Below are 24041 nucleotides of genomic sequence, written 5' to 3'. Positions count from 1 at the left end.
TGCTGCTGCTGGCCCCATCCCCTGCTCCAGGCTCATCCCTCCTGATTATCTGTTCAGAGATATCTGTTCAGAGAGGTCTTGCTGTGTAGTCCACTCTATGCCTCCAACTCAGGACCTCCTTGCCTCAGCTCCCGGAACGCTAGGATTGCAGGTCTGTGCACTGCCCTCTGCCTCCTGAGAACTTAGTAAGAGCTGAGCCCTGCGCTCTGCCTTTCACCTGTATCATTCTGTCTGAGCCCTGTATGTCTGCAGATACATACGGGACAGAGGTCACACAACTTGCTTGAGCTCACAGGGCTCACTGGAAGGAGAGGTCTGGATCCGCATGGTGGGACCTGCCATTCTAACCGGGTAATACATTTTTCCTCTAGCCAGTGGGGGGTCTGCTGCTGACAACCACAGAAGTGCGTCCACCAGGCAGAGAGCGAGAGAGTGGACCCTGGGTTCTTGTCCCGCAGTGAGAATAGGCCGTGGCTTGCTGGCATAAGGGCAGATGAGGAAACGGTTCTGAGGATGCTCAGCAATGCTGGGTTTTACTGAGGCTTCTTTTCCCAAATGCCTGGCTGGCAGCTTTGCCCAGAAGAACAGCACACAGCAGCTTCACTCCACAGGAAGCAGGTGAACCAAGTTCCCGGTGGCACGCTTAGTGCCCCTGTGTGCGCGTGACCTGTGCCTCCAGAGAAGAGCAAATAGGGAAAGGTACAGGCCAACAAGAATAACCAGAGGCTCCAGGCTGCAGGGTGGTGGTGGAAGAAAAAGGGAAAGAAGTGACCCAGGCAGCCCTGGGTCATGTACTCTATTTTTCAAGACCAGGCAGGTGGCCATCGGTGGCACTGTGGCCTGTAAACGGGCTGCAGGCTTTAGCACACCCAGACAGCCTCAGGCACGTTTTCCCAGATTCTCCAGTGTCTGTAAGGTAAACGAGAGCTGAGAGTTCCTGCCTCTTTCCGTCCTTTTAAAATTAATTTTGTGGTGTGGGGGATGGACCCAGGGTCACTTGCATGCTAAGCAAGTGCTCTACCACTAAGCTAAACCACAGAGCTGGCTGCTCATTCTCTCTCTCCTTTTCATTTCTTTATTCTGCAGGCCTTTGTTTTCAGAGGCTCTTATGATGAACTCCCATATTCCGTCCTCTGTCCTAGCCAGGCCTAACCTCGTGAAAGGTTCCCAAAATAAATAACAGTAGACGGGCTGAAGGAATGCTTGCCATATGAGGATAAACCCCACCCCAACAGACGCAGAGCACACCGCACCGACCCCATCTCATCCGATCAGACCTTTTCAACTTTACTGTCCACACTTTGTGGATGAATAGTTGCAAGTGCTTTTCCCTGGGGAGCAGTCCTGTCACTTAGCTAAGTTCTATGGATGCACAGGGATTTGTTTGCTTTTGGTTTGTTCTTTTGTCTTTTTGACTGTGAGTGCAGTCAGATGTTGTGGTGCAAGACAAGCCTGGTCTACAGAGAGAGTTCCAAGATAGCGAGGGCTACACAGAGAAACCTTGTCTCGAAAAATAACAACAATAATTTTTAAAAGCATGTGCTATGAACTGCACTGGGTCCTCTGTAAGAGCACATGTGCTCTTATAGCCTGACCCATCTCTCCAGCCCCTGCCACTGCTTAATTTGGGGTTTTGGTTGGTTTGTTTGTCTCCAGGGTTATTCCCTGAATGCATACAGAGAGCCAAGGTTTTCTCCATTATTTGGTTGTATTATCACCAGTTCTCAATGATGGAAACCTAGTGGTTCCTTTTGCCATTTCCAGCCTCACTGCAATAATATCCCTGTTGGTTCTTCGGTTGCTGTGTGGGTGAGCTCAGTGTACCTTGAAGAGAGGAGACAGACATGGCGGACACTGCTGGGCACGTCCTTGATGGCCGGTTTTCAGACAAGACTGACTCAGAACCTGGGTAGGGAAGGGCTAGAGGTACCCGGAGTCTGACATAGAAAGCAGAAAAGCAGAAAACACCGGGGACCAGTCCCAAGAGTTTGTGGTTAGAGAAATCAGTGTCAAGAAAAGGGGAGCTGGAAGAGCAGAGGAGCTGCCATAGCCAGCAGGCTGCCGGGCCCTCCGAGCAAGAGTTAGTGCAAAGCAGAGGAGAGGAAACCAAGGCGGAAGCCTGCGTGAGAGCCAGGGCTGCTGAAACGCTGCGGGTGGAGCACAGGGACCTCCCCCAAAGTGTTAGGAGGCCCCCAGCCACAGAGTCAAAGCAGCTTTGGCCCAGCAGACACGGGGAGCCCCTAAACCACTGCCCAGCTGCTCCCTGAAGGCATGCCTGCCCGTGCTCTGTCAGCAACAGGGACAGTCACACAGCCTAGCGTGGTGAGATTCTACACAGCCTCGCATGGTGGCGGAGAAGCAGCTCTTCAGAGAGCGAGTCCGGCTGTGAGCACTGCCTGGGCAGAGCGCCATGAGCTGGCAGCCTTTCTCCTGGCTTCAGACACCCTGCACACCCAGCCCTTCCCGACTCCACGCTCGTCATCAGGGACCGGGAAGAGCCCTTGCCCTGCTAGAACCTGTTCCCTCAAGGGACTCACTCCCAAAAGCTTCTCACCGGCCTCTCTCTCAGTGCTGCTGAAGGCAGGTGAGATAAGTATGTGTGAAATGCTAAGCCCTTGCTTCTGGAGCTGGAGGACACACACTGGGGTGACATATCTGAAATTACCCCTGTCTCCTAGCCGCCCTCTTTCCTTGTTTGCTTCTTGGCTGCCCCTCAGGGACTTCCACCTGTCTGCTGCAACCGCCTCATTTATTCTCGTGTCTTCTGTTCTAACAGTTTGGGCATTATTCAGGACATGAGTGACAGGGGTGGGGATAAGATTGGCAAAGCTGAGCGTGGGGTGGGGACGGAGTGGGTGTGGAAAGGAGATGTGTCAGCAACCAAGAGGCAGAAGAAAGCCTGAAGGCGATGTGTCAAAGGCAGGCAGGCGGGGTGAGGATCACCCTGCCCGTCACCAGTCTGCAGGTCCAACCGGAGCTTTCTGGGTGCTCTGGGTGGCCTAGCCACGGCTCTCTCACATGGCCCCATCACAAACTTCCCTGGGCTTCTTCATTGCATCATCTCCCTTTCTCTCGTTGCTCATAAAAGGTGACTTCAATGTCACCTTTCACCATCACAATGTCACCGTCAGTTGCTTGAAGATGAAAGCTACATTCCATCGTCTGACTCTAAAGCCCCAAGTCTCCAGGCAGTGGTGAGGGCTCACTTACAAATGTTTGCTGACAGTGTTCATGCAAGCGCGTCTGAGAGTCAGAGCGCACACATCTGCCGAGGACCCTGGGGAAAACCTTCGCGAGTGGGGGCAGAAACAAGATGAGGTCTGTTAGCTGCAGCCAAGCCTCACGCATGCCTTTGTCGCCACTCTGAGGACAGTCGCCAAGTGGAAATGACTGTGCTTTTTGGTGAAGCAAGCCAGCTAACTTCTCATTTTTGAAAGTGGAAGAAATGCCTAATCAAGACGTAGGGTTTGCAGTTGGTCGCTGAGCACCAACGCTGAGCCTGGGGGTGAAGACTATTTGGCTCTGTGGTGCTGAGCATCTCGTGAGTGTCAAGCGTATGCTCTATGGCTGGCTTCCTCCCTGACACCTCTCGGTTTTGAAATGGGAGTGGATTTTGTACAGACAGACAGAATACCAGCCTGCTGGCGCCCTGTGAAACAAAGCAATGATAAGACAATGTTTCCTAGTTCAGGATATCCTGAGCTGTGTTGGTTGTGCAGCGTGTGAGCCCCACTGATTCAGGTGCTCAGAACTCAGACAATGAAACGGAACAATGCACACCTGGTTCCTGTGTTTTCTCTCCTGCTCTGTGGAGTGACTGACCATAAGTGTGAATCTGAGGATGCTCAAGAAACTAAACCGAAGACTTCCACCCATTTGTCACGCCTGACATCTGCATGGAACACAGAGAGAAGAGCCCAGTTTGTGTTAGAAGAAGATAAAAAAGAAAAGAAAATCGAGTGGGAGGTGTGTGGGTGTGTGCATGTGTGTGTGTGTTTGTGTGTGTGTGTGTGTGTGTTAGGAATGTAGCTCCGTTGGTAGAGTACTTGCTGAGCAGCCATGAAGCCCTGGGCCCAACTTCTGGAGAAACTAAGCACGCCTACAATCCTAGCTCTTTGGAGACAGGCAAGAGGACGGGTTAGTTAGCTCAAGGTCACCCTTGAGGTCCTGTTTCAAACAATAAGCAAAGTTTAAACCAAGGGCACCTCTGGCAGCTCTGCCTCGGTGGCACATTCCTGCCTCCCGGGCACCTTGTCCATCCAGTGTTCGGATCTCACACGGTGTCTGTACCAGGGGCAGGGGTTTGGGTTTTGATAGTTACAAGGGCACTGTGGGGTGCAGCCAAGGCTGAGAGCAAGCTCTAGAGTCTCGCCACTTCTCCCCCCCTCCGGTTACTTCAGCTCACTCTTGAGCTAGTGTTCATTCAATAAACTTGACAAGAATCAATGGCTTGAGGCCATCGCTGAAGGCTGAGCCCCTGGGTGACGCTGGCCGGACAGGGGAGGACAGTGACAAGTGCAGGGCAGTCCTGAGTGAGTCTGAGAGATGCACTCTTGGCTTTAGAACCCGAATCTCCCGAAGAGGTCCACTGCTGGTGTGGCATGGAGATTTAGGCTACAGTCATTGGAACTATCCGAGAAGCTTCATAAAGTATGTCTGGCCAGGCTCTTCTCTCAGAGTTCTGACAAGGTGAGCTTGCATTAGAACCCAAGTCAGTGCCCTGGCCTGGGGCTGTTGCCTAAATAATTTCATTTTGTGGTTAAAATGATCAGTTGCCCCCAAGCAGCTACTGTCCCTCAGTTTCACCAGTTATTTGATGTTGTCTAGGGATGTGTCTGGGGTAGCAGGATGTGTGTCTAGGAAGCAATCCTAGGGCCTTGCTCATGTTCCCTATGCACTCTGCTGGTGATCTATAGCCCTGGTCCCAACAGTATTTCTTAAAATCTTCCTAGATAATTGTAGTAAACACGCTTGCTGGGCTAAGAGTTGCCGAGGTAAATCATGAATGACAGGCTCACTAGCCTAAGTGTGACTGGGCACCACAGGCAGAAAGCAATCATGGCAGTGAACTCGATAAATGTATTCACCATTAAGCGGTTGATTTTTTTTTCTACTGATCAGTTTTTAAAAATTAATTATTCAGCATTTATGAAACCTGAGAGTAGGGTGGCCAGGAACAGAACTGGAATAAATGACCACAGCAGACTTTCTGGGTACCAGCCTAGTTGTAGGGGGTGACTGTGTGATACATAAAGATGCTAGAGACAAGTAGATGGATGACACGTGGAAGCAGCTTTGCTCATGGATCTCAGACGGTGCCCGGAAGTGCCCTACCCATTCCCCAGTTCACTTGCCCACAAAGCTACACTGAATTATTACTATCAATGTTGGGCAGTGGTGGCCCACACCTTTAATCCCAGCACTTGGGAGACAGAGGCAGGCAGATCTCTGAGTTCAAGGCCAGACTGGTTTAGGGAGTCAGTTCCAGACAGCCAGGGCTACACAGAGAAACCCTGTGTTTAAAAAAGTTATTTTTATCTGTAATTATTTCATGCCCTTCTGTATTGTCTGTCTCGTCTTCTGTTTGGCACATTCTGGCACCTGGGAATTTGGGGTAAGCAGCTTTTTACAGAGCAAAGGAAATGTTAAATAGGTCAATGGGGCTGGGGATGCCACTCAGGGGTAGAGTGCTTGGCTGAGGCACTGGGCTCCACGACCAGGTCTGCAGACCGGGTAAGCAGCTTTTTACAGAGCAAAGGAAATGTTAAATAGGTCAATGGGGCTGGGGATGCCACTCAGGGGTAGAGTGCTTGGCTGAGGCACTGGGCTCCACGACCAGGTCTGCAGACCGGGTAAGCAGCTTTTTACAGAGCAAAGGAAATGTTAAATAGGTCAATGGGGCTGGGGATGCCACTCAGGGGTAGAGTGCTTGGCTGAGGCACTGGGCTCCACGACCAGGTCTGCAGACCAGGTCTGCAGGTGGGTCTGGGATGGCATTGTTAGTCACCCCTGTTCCCTTGCTAGGAAGCTTCCTTCTTCACACTAGCAACTTTCCTCCTGGAAACACATGGGGTGCCCCAAATCCCAAAGGAACAGAGCCCCAGCGTGGCTTTCTTTCAAAAGCTCCCTGGACTGTGATAAGGGCTTAAAGCAGCATTCCAAGTCCTCCGTGATGAAAGGCTGTGTTTAGGGCCTTGGTGCCCCAGGGGTGAGAGACAGGGTGTGGCATTAGGACACTAAAGGTCGTACACTTTCGCCCTCTGGTGCAGAGGCATTGCTGCTCTCTCTCCCTTTTTCCATGACATTTCCCAAGTGTTTCCCTTGTCGCTCAGGCCCTGCCAACAGGTGCTGTCTCCCCACCCAGGCTGCAGAACGATGGGCCAATAGACCATGAGCCAGCATCTCAAGAACCATAAACAGAAACCAACCTCCTCTCTTTTTAAGTTGATTGTCTCGGGCAGTTTGTAAGAGAAATCTGATTAATGTAGCAATGTAAAGGAGTAACTGGAAAGTAAATATCCCTAGCTATGCCCTCCCTTGCCGACTGATGCTCCGCCCCCCGGCTGTTCTGTCAGCTCCTTCTGGAGACACTGCTTGTCTTATCCTAGGAGAAATGATGCCTCTGCCCCAGAGCTCACTCTCCTGCATCTCCACATCACTCTCTGCTCCGATCACCACAAGCTCGGCCCGGCCCAACAGACTGCAGGGCAGAGCCAACTAAATTGACAAATGACTAACGCACTGTTTTGTAAAATCAGGAAAGGCAGGACTGGGCGTCCTCCTCCACGGCTTCTGCACCCTGGGCTCAGGAGGAACAACTGGCAATTATGCAAACCTGGGACTTCTGAGGACCCTGAGGGCTGCGTGAGACAGGCCAAGCATTTGCGGTTTGACAAGTGGCTCAGGAAGAAAGCAAGTCGGTGGTGCCAAGCGTTGGGTTCCATCCCCCATCACCCCCCATCACCCCTACAACCCCCCATCCCCCATCACCCCTACAGCCCCCCATCCCCCCATCACCCCTACAGCCCTCCCATCATCCCCCATCAACCCTACAGCCCCCCCCATCAACCCTACAGCGCCCCCCCTCCCCCGGCATCAGACCCATTGAGTCTTTCTGGAAAATCAGCCCGCCCTCTGGCCTGGAGGCTCAGGTCACCCTCAAGCACCAGAACTGCAGCTGCTGCTGACCTTTATGTTCTGTCTAGCTCCTCCTCCCCTGCCTTCCCCTTCTTCTTCCTTCCCTTCTCCCCAGTCCCCTTCCCCCACACCACTGCATGAGACTTTTTTCTTTTATGTTTGGAGATTCAGTCTTATGAATTCCAGGCTGGCCTCCAATTCAATATATAGCAAGGGGTGACCTTGAACTCCTGACCCTTCTGCTTTCCCCTCCCTCTCAAATGCTGGGGTTACAGGTGTACTTCACCATGCTCAGTTTATGAAGCACAAAGGGCTTCGTGCATACTCGGCAAGGACTCTACCAACCAGGCTCCACCCCTATTCCTCTCAGTAGCTTTAGCTATGTGTACATGTTCTATATGTGTTTGTGTGTGTATAGCATCTGTGGAGGTCTGAGGTCAACATCAGATGTCTTTCAGCTGTGCCACCATTTTTGTTATTTTTTTTGTTTTGTTTTTTTGTTTTTGTTTTTGTTTTGTTATTGCTGTTTTCTTTGAGATAGGGTTTTTTATTGACTCTGGAGTTCATGAATTTGGTTGGCCAGTGAGCTCCAAGGATCTGTCTGTTTCTATCTGCCATGTGCTGGGATTGTAGACACCACAGCTGACTGTTCACGCACATCTGCGGGATCCAGACTCAGGTCCTCGTCTGCTCAGCGTGAGCCTTGCTGAGTGCATCGCCTCTGCGCTCTCCACATGAGCTTTTAGCATGACTCACACTTTAACATATCACTTAGCATTGATCACTTAACACTGAATTCTTTTTATTTTAATTATCACTGTTATTCATTCAACAATAGGGCCTCTCTCTCTCTCTCTCTCTCTTCTTAAAACCCTGTAGTTCTTTGGTAAGCACAACAAAAGCCACCCAGGACTCTCAGAGCGCATCAGACAGGCGTGCCAGGGTCTTGTGGGCCCTGATGATAGGGAGCATGAACACCAAGCATCGTGTCTACCTCCTTGATGTTTACACGGCTCATCTGGGACCCCATCTGCATGTTCTTGAGTTTATGTGGAGCTGGCCATGTGAGCCCCACCCCCAAGGTCTCACCCACAGACCAACAAGGGCTGCTCTTCAGCTGATGAACAATAATCACAGTCCTAGGGTCTCTAGAGGGAGAAGGGTCATCCAAACTCACCCAGATCCTCCTACCAGGCAAACACGGTACCTTCTCAGTATGTCACGTGTGATGTTCTTGTGCACCACAGTTATTCTAAATTGTAGGATTTTCATATATACCTATATACACATATCTGTATACACACACACACACACACACACACACACACACATGCTGATGCTATCTGCACTTCACTTAATTGGTTCTCTCATATTTTTATTGCTAAGTCTGGTAATTTTTTTCACACTTCCAAAATCTGATATTTAATTTTTTGTTACATTATCAATAAGGCCTACAATATTAAAGATCAATAAATAAGCTAACAAACACAATTTTCAGAAAGAGTAAGTTAACTCTAAGTAAATGAACCAGTGGTGTCACGGCACAAGAATGACCTGTTGGCAAAACCTTGGCAAGTGCTGGAATCTGACTTCTGAAAACTGCAGTGGGGTAAGGAAGCAGGAATAAGGAGGATGGGGAGAGATTCTAAAACAAAGAATGATCAATAGCTTCTACTTTAAAGAAGAGAAAGACAGCAGAGCTGCCTGTGAAGCTCAGTAAACGCTTTCCTGGCCTGACTGATGCCTGACTCTGTCTTCAGCACTGGATAAAGCTGGACATGCTGGTCTGTAAACCCAGTGCTCAGAAGGGGGTGGCGGGGAGTCAGGAGTTCAAAGTCATCCTTTGCTACACAGTGAGCTGGAGGTAGGCCCAGGGCACAGGAGACCCTGTCTCAAAAGCGAATGAGACAAAAGACAGAGACAGCGCTAGGGCTCTTCTCTCTGCCTTCCTTCGTTTTCCAGCCATTATGTCTGTGTTGACCTCACCAAGCGAGGCAGGCTTTTCATGTCTCAGTTTTATGTTACAAGTTTTCAAAACAACTGTTACTAGATTGAAGGTAAATCTCTGGGACTCACACTCCCGTGTGGTTCTTTGCACAAGTTTCCCCTAAAATGCTGCTGACCACTGGCCCTTTCTAAAAACGTTCAGTACAAGTTTTCTGGGTCTGAACTTCCATCCATTTCAAAAAGGTGACGACAAAGGCTTGTTCTAGCCAACTCACGGTGGAGGGGGGGATAACTGTTTTGAATTTGAAGATGCAGAACGGAAACTCTCACACGTAAGAAGCGTTGACATTGCTATGTTGTGTGTGTATATGTTGTGAGTGTGTGTGTGTGTGTGTGTGTGTGTGTGTGTACACTCACCGGTGCGTGTATGTGTGTGTTTGCTGGAAGTCAATATTGGGGGTCTTCCTCTACCACTCTCCACTTTGTCTTTTAAGACTGGACCTGCTGCTGAACCTAGAACTTGCCATTTTGGCTAGGCTGGCTGGCCACCGAGTCCCTGGAATACACCCTTGGAATGTGCCCACCCCCCAGCCCTGAGGTTACAGACATTGGCACATGCCTCCTTGCCAGGCCTTCTCATGGCTGCTGGAGATCCAAACTTTTCTCATCCAGCGAGACTTCCCTGCTGAGCTGAGCCCCGTCCCTGAAATTGGTGTTTTAGTATTAGCTGTCTTCCTGAGACAAATCTTGCTAGGTAAGCCAAGGTTGACCTCAAATCAACAATCCTCCTGCCTTGAGTTCCCAGTTGTTGGGATCATAGGCATACAGCACCACAAGTGACTAAGATCTGGGGCAGTTAACATTTTGGAATAGAATTAGGAGCTAAACTAATATTGAGCCAGGAATTTCGAATATAGAACTTGACTGTAGTGTCTTGGGCTGTAGGGTAAGTTCTATGCCACTCTCTTGTTCAGCCAGCCAGGCACCATTTATGTCTGCTAGGCCAGAGCCATGCCCTGAACTAAATCTGAGCTACTAGGGTGCATGAGACCAGGCCAGGCCCTTGCCTCCCGGGGAAATGACCAAGTCAGGACAGTAGCGTCCACATCTGTAATTATGACGCTGATGAATAAAAACTGTATTGTGTTCATGTACAGAGAGCCATAAGGGGGTGGAAATGAGATGTGTCGCATCTTTGTCTTTGCAAACGATGGGGTCTCAGCAGTCCACTGAGCAAAGACCGCAGGGAAAGGTGTCAGAGCTGAGGCCCAGCACGTAGAAAGGCGCGCAGTCTCTTTACATGGTTGCCTCGTAAGGCAAATGGTGGGATGTGGCGAGGGTGAAGTGAGAAAAGAATTCAGGTCCAGTTCATGAGGTGTTTTATCATGACGTCAGGGCATGTAGGACCTGGCCCGGGGTGGGAAAAATCATGGAGGGGGCAAGTGAAGGAAAGTGGCTGCATTTTTGTTACAGAATGACTGGTTTGAGTTTATGGGAAGTGGGATGGAAATGTTACTGGAGGTACTGAGGCTCTTTAAGGGTTAATGGGGTGGCCCAGATAAGATGCAGGGCAGGGCTGGGAGGGGTGTAAGCCACCAGGATCACAGGAGTTCTGGTTTGCTGAGCTGCTGACAGCACCCGAGAGGAACTGATGATGAAAACACAAACGCACAGCTGGGTGGTGATGCCTGTATAGAGGCGCCTACTCAGGAGGCACACCAGCCTAAGAACAGGCGGAGGTCACGGGGTGGTATGACCACCCAGGCACGGAGCAAGGAAAGAGAAGAGCAACAGAAGCATGAAGTGAGCAAATGGAAAAGAAAGATCTGTAAGTTCAAACTCAAAGGAGACTTACAAAAATAAAATAAAATAAAATCATTGTAAGGCCCAAGGGAGACAGCTGGCTTTGGTCATACAGACGCTTACAGCTGTAAAGTCTGTCTGAAGCTCCATGGCCAGGAAAAATGGACTGGACCCAGTTAGCCTATTGTCAGAGTTTGCTAGGCCCTGGGTTATCACCTCTACATTTGTATTTATCTATTTATTATTTATTTATTTGTGTGTGTGTGTTTGTGTTTGCCTGGGTGCCCACACAGGCCAGAAGGGAGCATTAGACCCCCTGGAGCTGGACTTACAGGCAAATGTGAGCTGCCTAAGTTCAGTGCTGGGACCCGACCTCCAGCCCTCCGCAAGCACAGCAGGACTCTAGCTGGGCATGGTGCTGCACACATCTGCACTCGGGAGGCAGAGCAGCCGATCTTCCAGGACTGCGGAGGCTACAGAGGGCGGTCCAGGACTGCCGAGGCTACAGAGGGAGGTCCAGGACTGCCGAGGCTACGCAGAGAAACCCTGTCTCAGCAAACAAAACAAAACAAAGAGTTGCTAACTGCTGAGGCGTCTCTCCAGCCCTTGTCATCCTTTTCCTCTAAAGGAAGCAGCACTGCCGATATTGCTATACTATGGCTCTGGAATGTCCCCAAATCCCATGTAGTGAAGGCTTGGTTGCTGGGTTGTGGCAACCAACCCATTACCTAGTGATGGAACCTTTATCAGGTGAAGCCCAGAAGAAAATTGGGTCATTGGTTTTGTCCATTTGTTTGTTTTGTTTATTGTTTATTGTTTTGTTTATTATTTATTGTCTGTTTATTGTTTATTGATTGGATGGTTAGATGTTTAGTTGGTTGGTTGGTTGGATGGATGGTTGGTTGGTTGGTTGGTTGGTTGGTTGGTTGGTTGGTTGGTTGGATGGATGGTTGGTTGGTTGGTTGGTTGGTTGGTTGGTTGGATGGTTGGTTGGTTGGTTGGTTGGTTGGTTGGTTGGTTGGTTGGATGGTTGGTTGGTACTAGGGGTTGACCCTAGGGCCTCACATGTGCTAGGCAACTCCGCCACAAAGTTATCTCCCCAGCCCTTCCTTAGATAGTTTATTACATGAAACGGAATTCTCGGTAATATAGAATAGCCAGGCGTGATATAATTTCTACCCCTTACTCCCAAAGGGAATATGCACACCTTTAAGTATATCTACGCCTCTATCTAAGCTATGACTTGACATAGTATATTTTGGGGCACTTTAAAAGCCTGAGATAAATACAATTATTCTGTGAATAATAATACTGAGTTGAGAGTCTGTGTTGCCCAGGCTGGTCTCAGAGTCCAGAGCTCAAGCAATCTTCTTGCTTCAGCTCCCAAGAAGCTGGGACTGTTGGCCTTAAGCACACTAATCTTCAGCATTGTTTTGAGACTGATCCGGCTCAGTACTAGTTGCTCAGGTCCATCAGGCCCCCTCTGTGCCACTCATTCTAGAGCTGCAAAAGTTTATTCTCCCTTCTGCGCATGCACATTTAGATCCTCCTCCACACACACACACACACAGTTTTGCAATCTTTGCTGCATATCTGTGAGTGACCAGGAATGCATTCTAGGGATGGCAGAGAACGAACATTTCCAACCTACCCTCCACATTGGCTGCACAGAAAAGCTCCCCTCTCCAGCAAACCGATCTATTTAAGAAAATGTTCTCAGAGGACAACTAGAAATACCAGATGAAATAAGAGAAACTGCCTTTAAAAGTATAAAGAAATCTCAGGAAAGCAAGGATAGCATGTCTTGAGGGGCAGAGGTTATTTGTCACTAAGACAGTTGAGGTAGGAGGACTGATTGAGCTAACCTGAGCTATAGAGGCAGACCCTATTCCAAAACCCAAAATAAAACAACAAAATAAAACAAAATAAAATAAAACAAAATAAAACAGTAAGCAAACAAGATTATAGAGGAAACAAAAATCCAAAGCCTAACTGGTCATGGGGATTGCCCCAAACAAAGACTTGGGCTCTTATAAGATCACCTATCAAATAACCATGTGAAAGCTAAAGCTAGACCCGGGCCACGGCCTAAAAGGTGTGCTGGTTAACAGTATTCGGCACTCAGCGGCAGCTGGGATGCCCTGGGCCTGCGGAAGCCAAGCCTCTGGAGAGGCTCAGTCTGGCATTGTCATCTCGACCTCTCTCTCTGTCCATTCCCTGTCTCTGCGGTTACCCCGGTTACTGACTGGCCCTGCTGTGGTTCTCAGACCTGCTGCCTGCCTGTCGCACTTAGACGAGACGAAGCTAAGGTAGGCCGAGGTCCGGTCGTTATTCCCTCCGGCCTCAACACACCCCTGGCCTCATTCCCTACCGACCACGACTGGACCCAAGTGTACAGAGCTGGGTCGTACCTTCCAGGACTTAGAGGCTAGTGCTGAAAATCTGGAGTTCACTTTGTTCACAACCAGGAAGTCAACAGATACAGCAAGTAGCAAGAGTCGGCTTACACAGATATCGGAAGAAAACCATCCAGTAGATACTACTAGGCATAAAGTGAATAGAATGGGGTGAATTACTTAGCTTAAGGAAAAGCCAAGGAAAAAATATGCATGTTAGACTTTCTAGAAATGCAAATAGTGATCACTAGAACCACAAGCCCAGTGGGCAGGCCATGTGTGGATGGCAGGCACAGTTCCTGTTTCTCCTCCGCTATGCGGGGGGGGGGGGGGGGGCGCAAACTGCAGCAGGCTGGCCAAGCACAGGGCGCGTGGTGTCTCCACAGAACTGAACTCATCCCGAAAGGCTCTCCCTCTCCCAGTTTCCTGGAATTTGGAACTGTAGGCACTGAAGGACTTTAAGCTCCAACCCCTGTTTGGTTTGCTGATGTTTTTGTTGCTGAGTTTGGGTCTGTCTATATGGCCAAGAAAGTGTAAGCATAGGACCTCAGTCCTTCTGAGCCCACACCCCACGCTGGGTCCCAGGTTCGCACCACCAATATCGGTATTTGTGTCTTCTTTACTCTTTGTTTTTCCTCTCTCTCTCTCTCTCTCTCTCTCTCTCTCTCTCTCTCTCTGAGTTGTTTTGTATACCTAAGGGTGTTGGCTTCCTGCTGTCAGTTCTCAGCTGTGCACAGACCATTGTTTCACTCCAGTTCCCACACCCCTCAGCCCCTCACCTAGTGGCTCCAGCATTCTGCACTTCTTGCTTCTGGTCTTACCTGAGCTAATCCCACTCCTCTGCCTGCTCACCATGTGTCTGAACTACTTCCCTCAAGGTTAACCCGCCTCTCTCTGGCCTCAGCCAATGCAAATAAATGCAATTCTGTTACTAACATGCAGCAAACACAAAGCTTGGTCTTCCTATGTACATACTTCAGTTACAGCTTCCTGAAGCCCGCACATGGCTGAGAGGTGTTGGCCCAGAGCTTGTTTAAACTACGCTCATCAATTAGGCCAGAATCCAGGGAAAGCTCTTTTCCCACTTGCCTGCTGCTTGTTTTCCAGGGAATATTCTCCCTTGGGATGGTTCTCAGTCCTGAGCCGGGCTGTCTGGGTACTGAAAGAGAGGCCCACGCAGGATGAAGCCAGCCTCCAGAGATGGCAAGGACGACAGAATCTTCTGTGTGGTCACAAAGGCTTCACTTGAGGTGGACCTCAGGATGCACTTGCAATGCAGAGTGGCATTGCTCAGGAGGTGGGGTTTTTCTGCTAAACATCCCCAGACACTTGTTCTTAATAACTAAAAGATAAAAATCCTGTAATCTAGTTCATATTCTTAAGCTCAAGAGATCTGCACTGTTTAAAAACTAAGTTTTAATGAGGACTAGCCTTTCCCTCCACTGAGGCCTGGTGTATGCTAAGCTCCAACAGCATGTAGGAAAGTCAAAGATAAACGAAAGAGGATTTTCCCTGCAGGTGCTCATGGCCCCTTCAGCTTCCTTCCAGCTCTGAAGAGCAGCACACAAACCAGCTTGGACTTCCCATCACACTTTGAAAGCAGCACACACCCCTCCCTTTCTACCTCAGACACTTGGACACATCAAAGGGTGTCCTCCGAGAGAGGCCTGCTGGGCTGGGAGAGCTGTACCTGCCCTCTCTGACATCAGTGGCCCCCATCCTCTCCGAGCAGCACACTCTCCTGCTTCAGGCCCAGCCCTTCCCTCGAAGCAGGCCCTGCCTACCCATCCATAGAAACCTTGCCAAAGACAAGTCAACAGAACCTTCAGGGGGAGCTGAGAGGGCATCTGCTTGTTGTAGCAACTGCCAGGCGAGCCAGCCGGCCACTGCTCAAGCTGAAGCAGTGTGCTGTAGCGCTGCCCCTCAGCACCTTTGGCTGCCTGTAACCACACGAGCCTTCACGCAGGCGTTCACCAGTCACAGCGGGTGCAAAGAACGGCCGCCCCGCGGGTCCAGAGGACAGCAGGTCAAAGAATTGTCCGGATGTTGGGAGCGAGCAGTGGACGCCGGCACACCTCCACTCACTTCCCGTGCACGTCTTTCCCCGGAAGCTTCCCAGGAGTAAAGCCCCATACCCTAGCTGGGTTTTAATTTTTTTTTTCAAGAGGTTGTTGGAGCCAGCAGACTTCTCAGTTATTAAAAGTGACATCATCACTTCTGTCTTTTAGCAGACCGGAGCATTCTTTTCCATGAACTGCCAAAAAGGTTTATGGCTTTCTTAATATGCCCAGTAAAGCTGATAAATTACAAGGATCATAAAAGGCAAAGATAGCCAGAGGTTTAAAACAAGCTAGAGTCTGCGATGGAAGCAAGATCCTTCCTCCAGCCCTGCCCTCCCAAAGGCAGTTTTAATTTTCTTCACTTTTAAGTTTCACTGAAAGGATTAAGTTTTCTGGGTGGGTCCCTCCCCAAAGAGGCCGGTAGCTGCGGGCATGCACAGGCTTCCGTATCCTCCTTCCCATCCGGAGGTTGCTTACCGTGGCCAGAGTGACCAAGCGCGAGTCCCAGGGCCAAGACCAGGGCAGCACACGGCAGGGTCATGTCAGCTGGCTCGCCTGCGCTCAGGATGCTGCCGAGCCCCGGCCTCCCTCCAACGCGCACATTTCCTGTTTCCTGCTCCTTTGGGTCGGTGCTCACTTGAAGGAGAGGTGTTCGACTGATTTTTAGGAAGTGATGTAACCCTGCAGGAGCCTGTCAGACTGGCAAAGGTTGCAACAGAGGAGCTGCTGGCCCGGCAGTAACTCAGTTAGCACCTCCCAGCCCTCTGCGCTCCCGGCCTCCACCTCTCTGTCCCTGAGAAACTGAATCCGTTGCTCAGTCCTGGGAGGGGGCCTGAGCCACAGACCTTCCGACTGGGCAAGTCTCTCTGGTGGGTCGCTGGAGCTGTCCAGAGCCCTGGGTGGAGCTGACCAGAACTCAGTGCTGATGGCTTTGCCTCAACTCAACACTGTCTGGTAAATAAGCATTGGCCACACTGCCTGCTGGGCACTGGACTGACCGATCATTCCTGGGCCTCAGCCCTCGAGGGTCTGCTCCTGAGGGGCCCCGTGTGGACCTACAGACAATGCTGCGCCGGGCCTCTCAGAGAGAAACGTCTTTGCAAGGAAGCCTCTGCCCTGCCGGTGTGCAGGTGGGAAGGAAGTGGACCCACAACTCCTGGCCTTTCTTTTTGCATAACAATGCACTTCTTTGAGGCTGTTAGCCAGCAAAACAAGATTAGAGTAGGATTAGAACAAGGCGAGAAGTCCTACCCTACCCAACGGAAAGAATGAAAGGGGAGGGGGTCTTTTACCTGCGGGGCGGCTAGAGACCCCCCCCACCGTTGGTTTAGTGCCTGTGCATGCTACTGATTAGTTCCCTTATTGCTTTTGCTGTGGTGGCTGGAGCCAGGCAGCCAGGATGGTGACTCCTCTGAAGGCCAGTCTGACCTTGTTGCCCAGCCTGCCCAGGTGAGCTGCTAGGTGTAAACATACCAAGCGGCCTGGGTTCCTCAGCCCCGAGACAGCCGTGGGCATGTGCGGGCCAACTGCAACCCTGCAATCAGGGTCTGCCTCTGCCGTTGTCTGCATCAATAGTGGTGGTTCACAGCAATCCGTGTGTTCACAGACCTACAGTGTGCATTTTAATGTCTTAAAGTGACGTGGAAATCCACTCTCAATATGCCACGCTTTTGCACTTTGGGAATAGCGCAAAAGAAACAGATGTGTTCAGAACGGTCTGACCCATCTAGAGTAGGAAAGGCGTTCGTCACACTCCAGCTGACAGTCAACAGCCCCTGGCTCCAAGCCCCGAGGCGCAGAGGTTGGGTGGCCCTTATTCCTGTGGGAGTGAGTTTCTCTTCGGTTGTGACACGCCTGCAAAAGAGAAAGCCCGGGACCCTGGAGTTCTGGGCGTCACTTTGCCATCGTCCTCCTGTGAAAAGCAGCTTTGGCCCTTAGGCCGAGGCACACGTTGACAAGGGCAAGGCCTCCTGACTGACTCCTTCCAGCCAGTGTTGAGCTGAACCCCAGGCCTCCCAAGGAACCCCAGGCACGGGCACTCCCCAGCAGGCTCTCCCCCAGGCACAGGCACTCCCCAGCAGGCTCTCCCCCAGGCACAGGCACTCCCCAGCAGGCTCGGTGCGGATGCTGAGTAGGGCGAGCGCCACTCGGTCAGGATGGTGAGTAACACAAAGCAAGGCTGCAGAGAACGCTGCTCAGCACAGCACTTCCTTTGACCGCTGTGCTCACAGAGACCCTCAGCGTGGGGCAGCAGTCTTAAGGGGAAGAAAATTACCATCATTGGCGGGAAAGTGGTAACGCCCCAGAGATCACCCACTGCCTGTAAATCGCCAGGGACTGTGTGGTAAGAAAGGGCTATTTACCTCTGTTTGTTCTCATTTCACCAACCATTAATTTTGGAAAGTACCTGCCAGGGCCTCAGATTAAACTCCGGCACAGAGCTCGGCTTCACCCTGAGGCACTGAGCGCTGTGACTGGCAGGCCCTCTGGGGCTGGCAGACGTCTCTGGAACAGCAAGAAGAAAGGAATCGGGGTGTTCAGAAGATGCCAGGAGGCCTTACCAATCCCAAGGTGGCACAGATATGAGCCAGCACCTAGCTGTGGCTCTAAAGTCACTTCCTTCCTTCCCTAGAGAGCCCAGCGTTCCCAGCCACCTGTTCCAGCTACAGGCGTGACCCCGCCACGGCCACAGCTTTCTTCAGGTGTCCTGACTCTGAGGACCATAGAGGCCGAGGGAGTCCCAGGACCCAGCTGAGGAGGGAAGCAGAGGACTCGCAGCTCTTGCTGTGTGTGCCAGCTTCCTGTCCAAACTGTGCTTGTCAGCATACATGGGTATGCACACGGGCACGTGAACACACACCTTCGCGTGCTCTTACGCACATGCGGCACCACCTCACACACTCACACACGCACACCTGGTGCACACGCCACACACAGGTGCCACACGCTTGTACGGGCCCCTCCCCCCACGTACTCAGATGCACTCCAAGCCCCGCACCACCCATATTCGTGCGCACGCACCGTGGAACAGATGCAAACAAGGAGAGTGGCCAAGTAATTCCACGCTCGTTTTAGCAAGGGAGCTGGCCACCATCCCAGGGTAGCAAGCGCCAGGCTGCAGGCAGGCGGGTCCGTGGGAGACTGTGGGCAGGCGGGCTCCATGGGAGGCTATCGGCCTCTGAAGCTACAGTCAGGCTGTTGCCAGCGGCTGGCGCGCAGTCTGCCGTGGCTTCCCCAGAGCCAGCCGGGAGGGATAAAAGCAGCTCTGTTAGACAGTGAGTGACCTCCCTGCAGCTCAGCTTTACAGCACACTGCATTCTGGACGGCCGCAGCAGACAAGAGAGGCTTCCAGGCTGCTGGATCCAGAGTCCATGTGCTTGTGTTCATATGATCTGGTGTTGCCATTTGTATGTAGGATCGTTCTCTGATGACCCCGTGTACACTCACAGACTTCTACAGTGTACACCCTGCTCTCACACTCAAAACACCCACACACGCACTGATGTAAGCTTCCCAGGGCATTTTTATGCCTCCACACAAGGGAGGCCCCCCCCAGACACAATTACTGACAGCAATCTGACAGGAGGCTGCAGAGCCTCCTGAAGGCAGCATGAAAGGAGAGGGGGAACCAACAAAGGCCGCAAGAACCAAAGATGTGCCAGAGAGAGTAGGTGGGAGTGCTGGCCAGAGCAACAGGAGAATAACCCCACCGCACCCCCGTGTGCGCAGAGAGCGGCACTAGGAGAGGGCCGAGGGCCTCCTTGCCTTTGAGGGCAGTACTGACCCGCATGGCCAGATCCCTCCTGACAGACCCAGCAGACAGCTGGAGTCCTGTCCCCACAGCCTGGCTGCCAGCTCTTTTCCACACCCTTTGCTCGTCCTTTAGGTAGCTGACTCCTTGAGAGACAGACAGGGACTAACACTTCCCGGGCTCTGGGCACGTGCCAGGTATTATGGAGGCGTTGCTAGAACTGCTAAGGTTAGGACTGCTAAAGTTTGAACTGCTAAAGTTTGAACAAGCACCCCTGCGGGAGCGCATTCTCTGTAAGCAAGCGAAGACATAGGCGGGCACTTTGCGCCCTAATTAGCAGGCACTGAAGCGCCCCAAGGGAAAGGAGAAGTCTTACCGCCAGCTGGTCCATCCTTATGCTAGCACCAGTGATCTTGAACACTCCACAGAAACACAAGCCTCCCAGAACCGTTTTGCCTTGGCCAGAGGGGCAGCGGTTCCCCTAATACAGGAATCACCATGACTGAGGGCAAGGCCACGATTGAGCCAAAGCACAAGCCTTCACAACCATGACTGGACAAACGGTGTGACACTCCCCCTCCCTCCTGTAGTCTGTGACCACGCAGCAGGCCTCTGGGGCTCAGTGGGGGGCTCCAGAGCCTGGAGCAGTCTTGCCTTCCCTGCCTTCAACAGGACATGCTAGGCTAGCGTCCACCAACATTGAACAGCTCTGCCTTTGTAATGCAGGCACCCGTCGGACTAATTGTGTGGGCACCTGCACACTCACTGGCCTCACGGAGGCGCCACGTGGGAATACAGCTGACACTGCACTGTGTGGTCGGTGTGTGGAGGTTCTCACACGAGCAGAAGGAGAGAGCCAACAGGAAAGAGCAGATGGCTTATGAAAGCGTAAGGGGCTGTCAGGAGCCAGGCAAGAGGACCTGACAGCCCTGGGCTCCAAATGTTCAGAGAGATGTCACGCCTCCAGAACCAGAAGGGTCTCAGGCCCAAGACTGAGAGTGGTAGCACTGAGGCCACCAAGGGCCAAGAGTTCCAAGACCACGGAGGAATAATGGCGGGGGGGGGGCGCACCATTCCCGTCGCTCCTACCTGCCTGCTGCCCACAATGCTCAAATACTGAGAAGAAAGGAAAGCTCTGATCGGCTTCTGTGGAGTTGCTCCTTGCTAAACACAGAGTCTATCCAAGCAGGCAAAAGATCCTTCTGCAGCAGTGACACATGGGGGCATCCCCTACAGACCACAGCCGTTGACTCCCTCAGGACAACATTTTCTAGAGCTGAGATGATGGCTACCACAAAATGGAAGGGAAGAGGCCTGGAACAGGGGCTAAGGGGGCAGCGGCCCCGTGGAACAGGGTGCACAGCTGGGGTTCAGCGGGCCCCTGGGAAGAGGGCTGGCCCCCAAAATTGACGCGCTCTGTGATCTGCTAGTCTTCCCAAGGATAGGGCCTGTCTGTCTTCCCCAGTCCATCCTCGACACTTTTGGACAAATGAGTGAGAGGATAAATTTCCTTTGATGATGGTATTTCTTTTAAAGTGGACTATTCTAGGGAGGATACCCACACTACAGTTATTTTATGCAAACTTATCAAAGTTCAGAGTCCCAGGCCCTACCCTAGAACTATTGAGTGACAATCTCCATGGCAACAGTCCAGAACTCTGAATTTTTAATGATGTTGAGGGGATTTTTATACACTAAAAATAAATCTGAGAAACCTGCTCTAGAGTTTTGTTTTTAGTTCCTGGGAAAAATGTGTCCCTTTTCTCAACAAATTGGAACTAAAAAGCAACCCTTCTTTCCCTCCTGGCTTTCCCCAAAGGGGTCTGGGAACTCAAAGTGAATCCTCCTGCATAACTGTCATCTGCCCAGGTTTCTTTACTTTCAGAAACAGAGAGACCTTCAGATAAAGGCCTCCCCAGCCCCCCTCCAACCTCCCTCCTGAACCCTGCCCAACTCCCCTTCCCAGCCTCCCTCCCCAACTCCCCTTCCTACTCTCCTTCCCCAATTCCTCTCCCCAATCCCCCTTCCAAACTCCCCCTCCAGCTCCCTTCCACACCTCCCCTTCCCAGCCTCCCTCCCCAACTCCCCTCCCCAAACCCCAAGCTGGGCCAGCACCCTCCCCCCTCTCCCATCCTTCTAAGACCCTCCCAGCAGTCTTAGTCATCTTGGCCTTCCACACCTCTAAAAGGGAATGAAGCCTCCTTCCACTAGTTTCCTTTTGATTGTCTCTTGCTTTCTCCCCCCACTCCATGTCTCTTAAAACACTTTTTTGCAAATATGGCTCACATAGTGTTGATACCAAAGTCTGCTCTAGAACATGCGTGCAGATCATGTCTTCTTTTCCTTCTTCTCAGTGCTGGTTTTGTGTGTGTGGTGGAAGCGTGGACCCCAGGATCTTCCTGTACATGCCAGAGTTCTGCCCCACCCCTGCTTTTCTGTTTAGTTGTGCATTCTGTTAGTATTTTGGAACACAACCTGCTCCTGGGTTACCCAGCAACTTATGATGTCATCATGTGTCGCAGGCCAGGTGGCCACACCTGGAAGGCGTGGTTACCTTGCCCCTTAAAGGGCCAACCCAACACGTGGTCTCTCTTTCTCTCTTTTATGTTCTCTCTCTCTCTCTCTGTCTCTCTCTCTCTGGGTGCCCCTTCCCTTTACTCTCTCTCCCCCCCGTGTCCTGCTCCCCCTCCCTCCTAACTTCTTGCAGAGAATACGGGTTAACCAGCCTCATGACTTTTAACACAGTCCACATGTACAGTTGGTGGTGTCCCAGCCAGCTAAACCTTCAACACCAAGGCGGTGAGGTTTGGGGAATGCAGCAAACTCTAAGAGCACTGAGGAACAACTCCAGGGGGAGAGCGTTTGTGTGGGTTGTGCCACAAATAAGCCCCACTTCAGAGGATGCCGTATCCACAGAGGAGAGGAGAGGAAAGTAATGAGTAAAGTAATGAGTGTTTCCATCAAATATACCCAGGAGTGTGGCACAGCAGCAGAACACTTGCCTAGCGTGCGAACAAGAGGCCCTGGGTTCCAGCCTCCAGTGCTGCAGGAGAAATGAAATAATCTGCTTTTTTTTTCCTTAAAGAGATATTTCAATGAAAATGACAAGAATGCATAAATTCCAAGCTGAGGTCTTCCTCTCTCTCTCTCTCTCTCTCTCTCTCTCTCTGTGTGTGTGTGTGTGCAAGGCCTGAAGAGGCCAGAAGACGGTAGTAGATTCCCTGGAGCTAAAGTTAAAAGTGGTTGTCAGACACCAGACATGGGTGCTAGGAGTTGAATTCCTGTCCGCTGAGATCAAAGGCTTTGAACTGCTGAGTCGTCTCTCCAGCCCCTGGCAGTTACTCTTCTACTTCTTACAGGATTTTTTTTACATAGCAGGTGTTGTAACACCTTCCTGCCACTGGCAGCTGGCACTGCAGCTCCGCTAAGGCCCTTTAGTACCAGTATTCCTGTCACCGCTCAGCTGTTTGCCTGCCAGCATCCCCTTTGGACTCCAGCACATCCTGCAATGATGAGTTAAATAGGGTCACTTCCAGATACAAGCAGTGGGGCGATTTCCCGTGTTTCAAAATCAGCCTCTCTTCTCTCAGAGGCCCACTCCCGTGCTCATAGAGGAGAGTTTTCTCTCGGGAATTGTCTTGGGAATTCCAAAGAATCAGCAGGGGCAGTGGTTTCCAAATGCAGCTCTCCCCCTTAGAAGATCAAAGCCAAACCTGAACTGTGTTTATCCTTGCATCTTATCTGTGGCCTCCTCTTCCTGGACCACCGCATCACTTGCTGCTTGGGGTGTAAACAGTGTCCAGGGGCCTCCAAGCACCTGTCATATTTACAGTCTTCCACCACCCTGCTGCAGTGGTTGTGATAATTTCTGCAGCCCTGCAGCAAACTCCTGCCAGGGAAAGAATGGATGTAGTGGTTCCCTGTTGGTCTACAGAACTGCGAGTACAAGTCTGCGGTCTCGGTTTTAGTTCCAGTCCCTAACTAGGTTTTCTGAGAAACAGCAGGGCTGGAGGATAGAGAGATAGCTCAGTGGTTAAGAGCACCTGCTGTTCTTCCCTATTCTTCCGGAGAAACCAAGTTGGGTTCCCAGTACCCATGCTAGCTGGCCCACATGAGCCTGCAATTGCAGCTCCCAGGGCTCCAACGCCCTCTTCTGGCCTTCATCACCATGTGCACAGACACATGATGTATCATCATAACGACGCCCACATTCATATAAATAAAAACAAACCTTGAAAAAAGAGAAACAGCAGGGCTGACTAAGATCCCGGAGCTTGAGCATAGGTTCTATATAGCCACCAGATTAAGGTTTTCAGGGGAGAAGGTCTGTTTAGACAGGCTTGGGCTAAACGTCTGTAAACTAGATTCTTCTTCCTCCTCCACCTCCTCCTTCTGATATTTTATGGTATGTGTTTGTGTGTGTGTGTGTCTGTGTCTGTGTGTCTGTGTGTGTGTGTGTGTCTGTGTGTATGTGTAGAGAGCACACACCATGGCACCCAGGTGGAACTCAGAGGACAACTTGGCATCAATTCTGTCCTTCCACCATGTGGGTCCCAGGAATCTAATCCAGGTCTTGCGGCTTTGTGGCAAGCACCTGTAGAGGCTGAGCCACCAATTGATGGCATCGTCACCAAGCTCTGGAAATGACAGGAACACAGCATCTGTGGCTGGCTGAGAAAGGAAGACGGGGAGCAGAGGAGACAAACAGCTGAGTGTAGGGTCATCTAGGAGGAACAGAGCTACCTGGGGCTGGTGAGAAGGATCAGTGACAGACTTGTTACACTGTTGCTCACTGACAGAGTTGTTACATTATCACTCAGTGACAGAGTTGCTACATTGTTGCTCAGAGACAGACTTGTTACACTGTTGCTCACTGACAGAGTTGTTGCATTGTCGCTCAGTGACAGAGTTGCTACATTGTTGCTCAGAGACAGACTTGTTACACTG

At 51.2% G+C, this 24041-nt stretch overlaps 1 protein-coding gene across 1 annotated transcript in view; it reads right to left on the bottom strand.

Annotated features, from left to right (window-relative positions):
- Tmem154 (transmembrane protein 154) overlaps positions 1-16858 on the bottom strand; it is a 40394-nt gene extending 23536 nt beyond the window's left edge. The window contains exons 1-2 of the mRNA XM_060378636.1: positions 16817-16858; positions 15821-16034 (exon numbers count right to left, since the gene is read on the bottom strand). Of these exons, the coding sequence (XP_060234619.1) occupies positions 15821-16034; positions 16817-16858 (256 nt within the window). The remainder of the gene's footprint in view (positions 1-15820; positions 16035-16816) is intronic.
- Positions 16859-24041: the final 7183 nt, after the last annotated feature.

Source organism: Meriones unguiculatus, chromosome 2 (assembly GCF_030254825.1).
Source record: "Meriones unguiculatus strain TT.TT164.6M chromosome 2, Bangor_MerUng_6.1, whole genome shotgun sequence".
NCBI classification, from domain to species: Eukaryota; Metazoa; Chordata; class Mammalia; order Rodentia; family Muridae; genus Meriones; species Meriones unguiculatus.
This window is presented reverse-complemented; position numbering and strand designations above follow the sequence as displayed.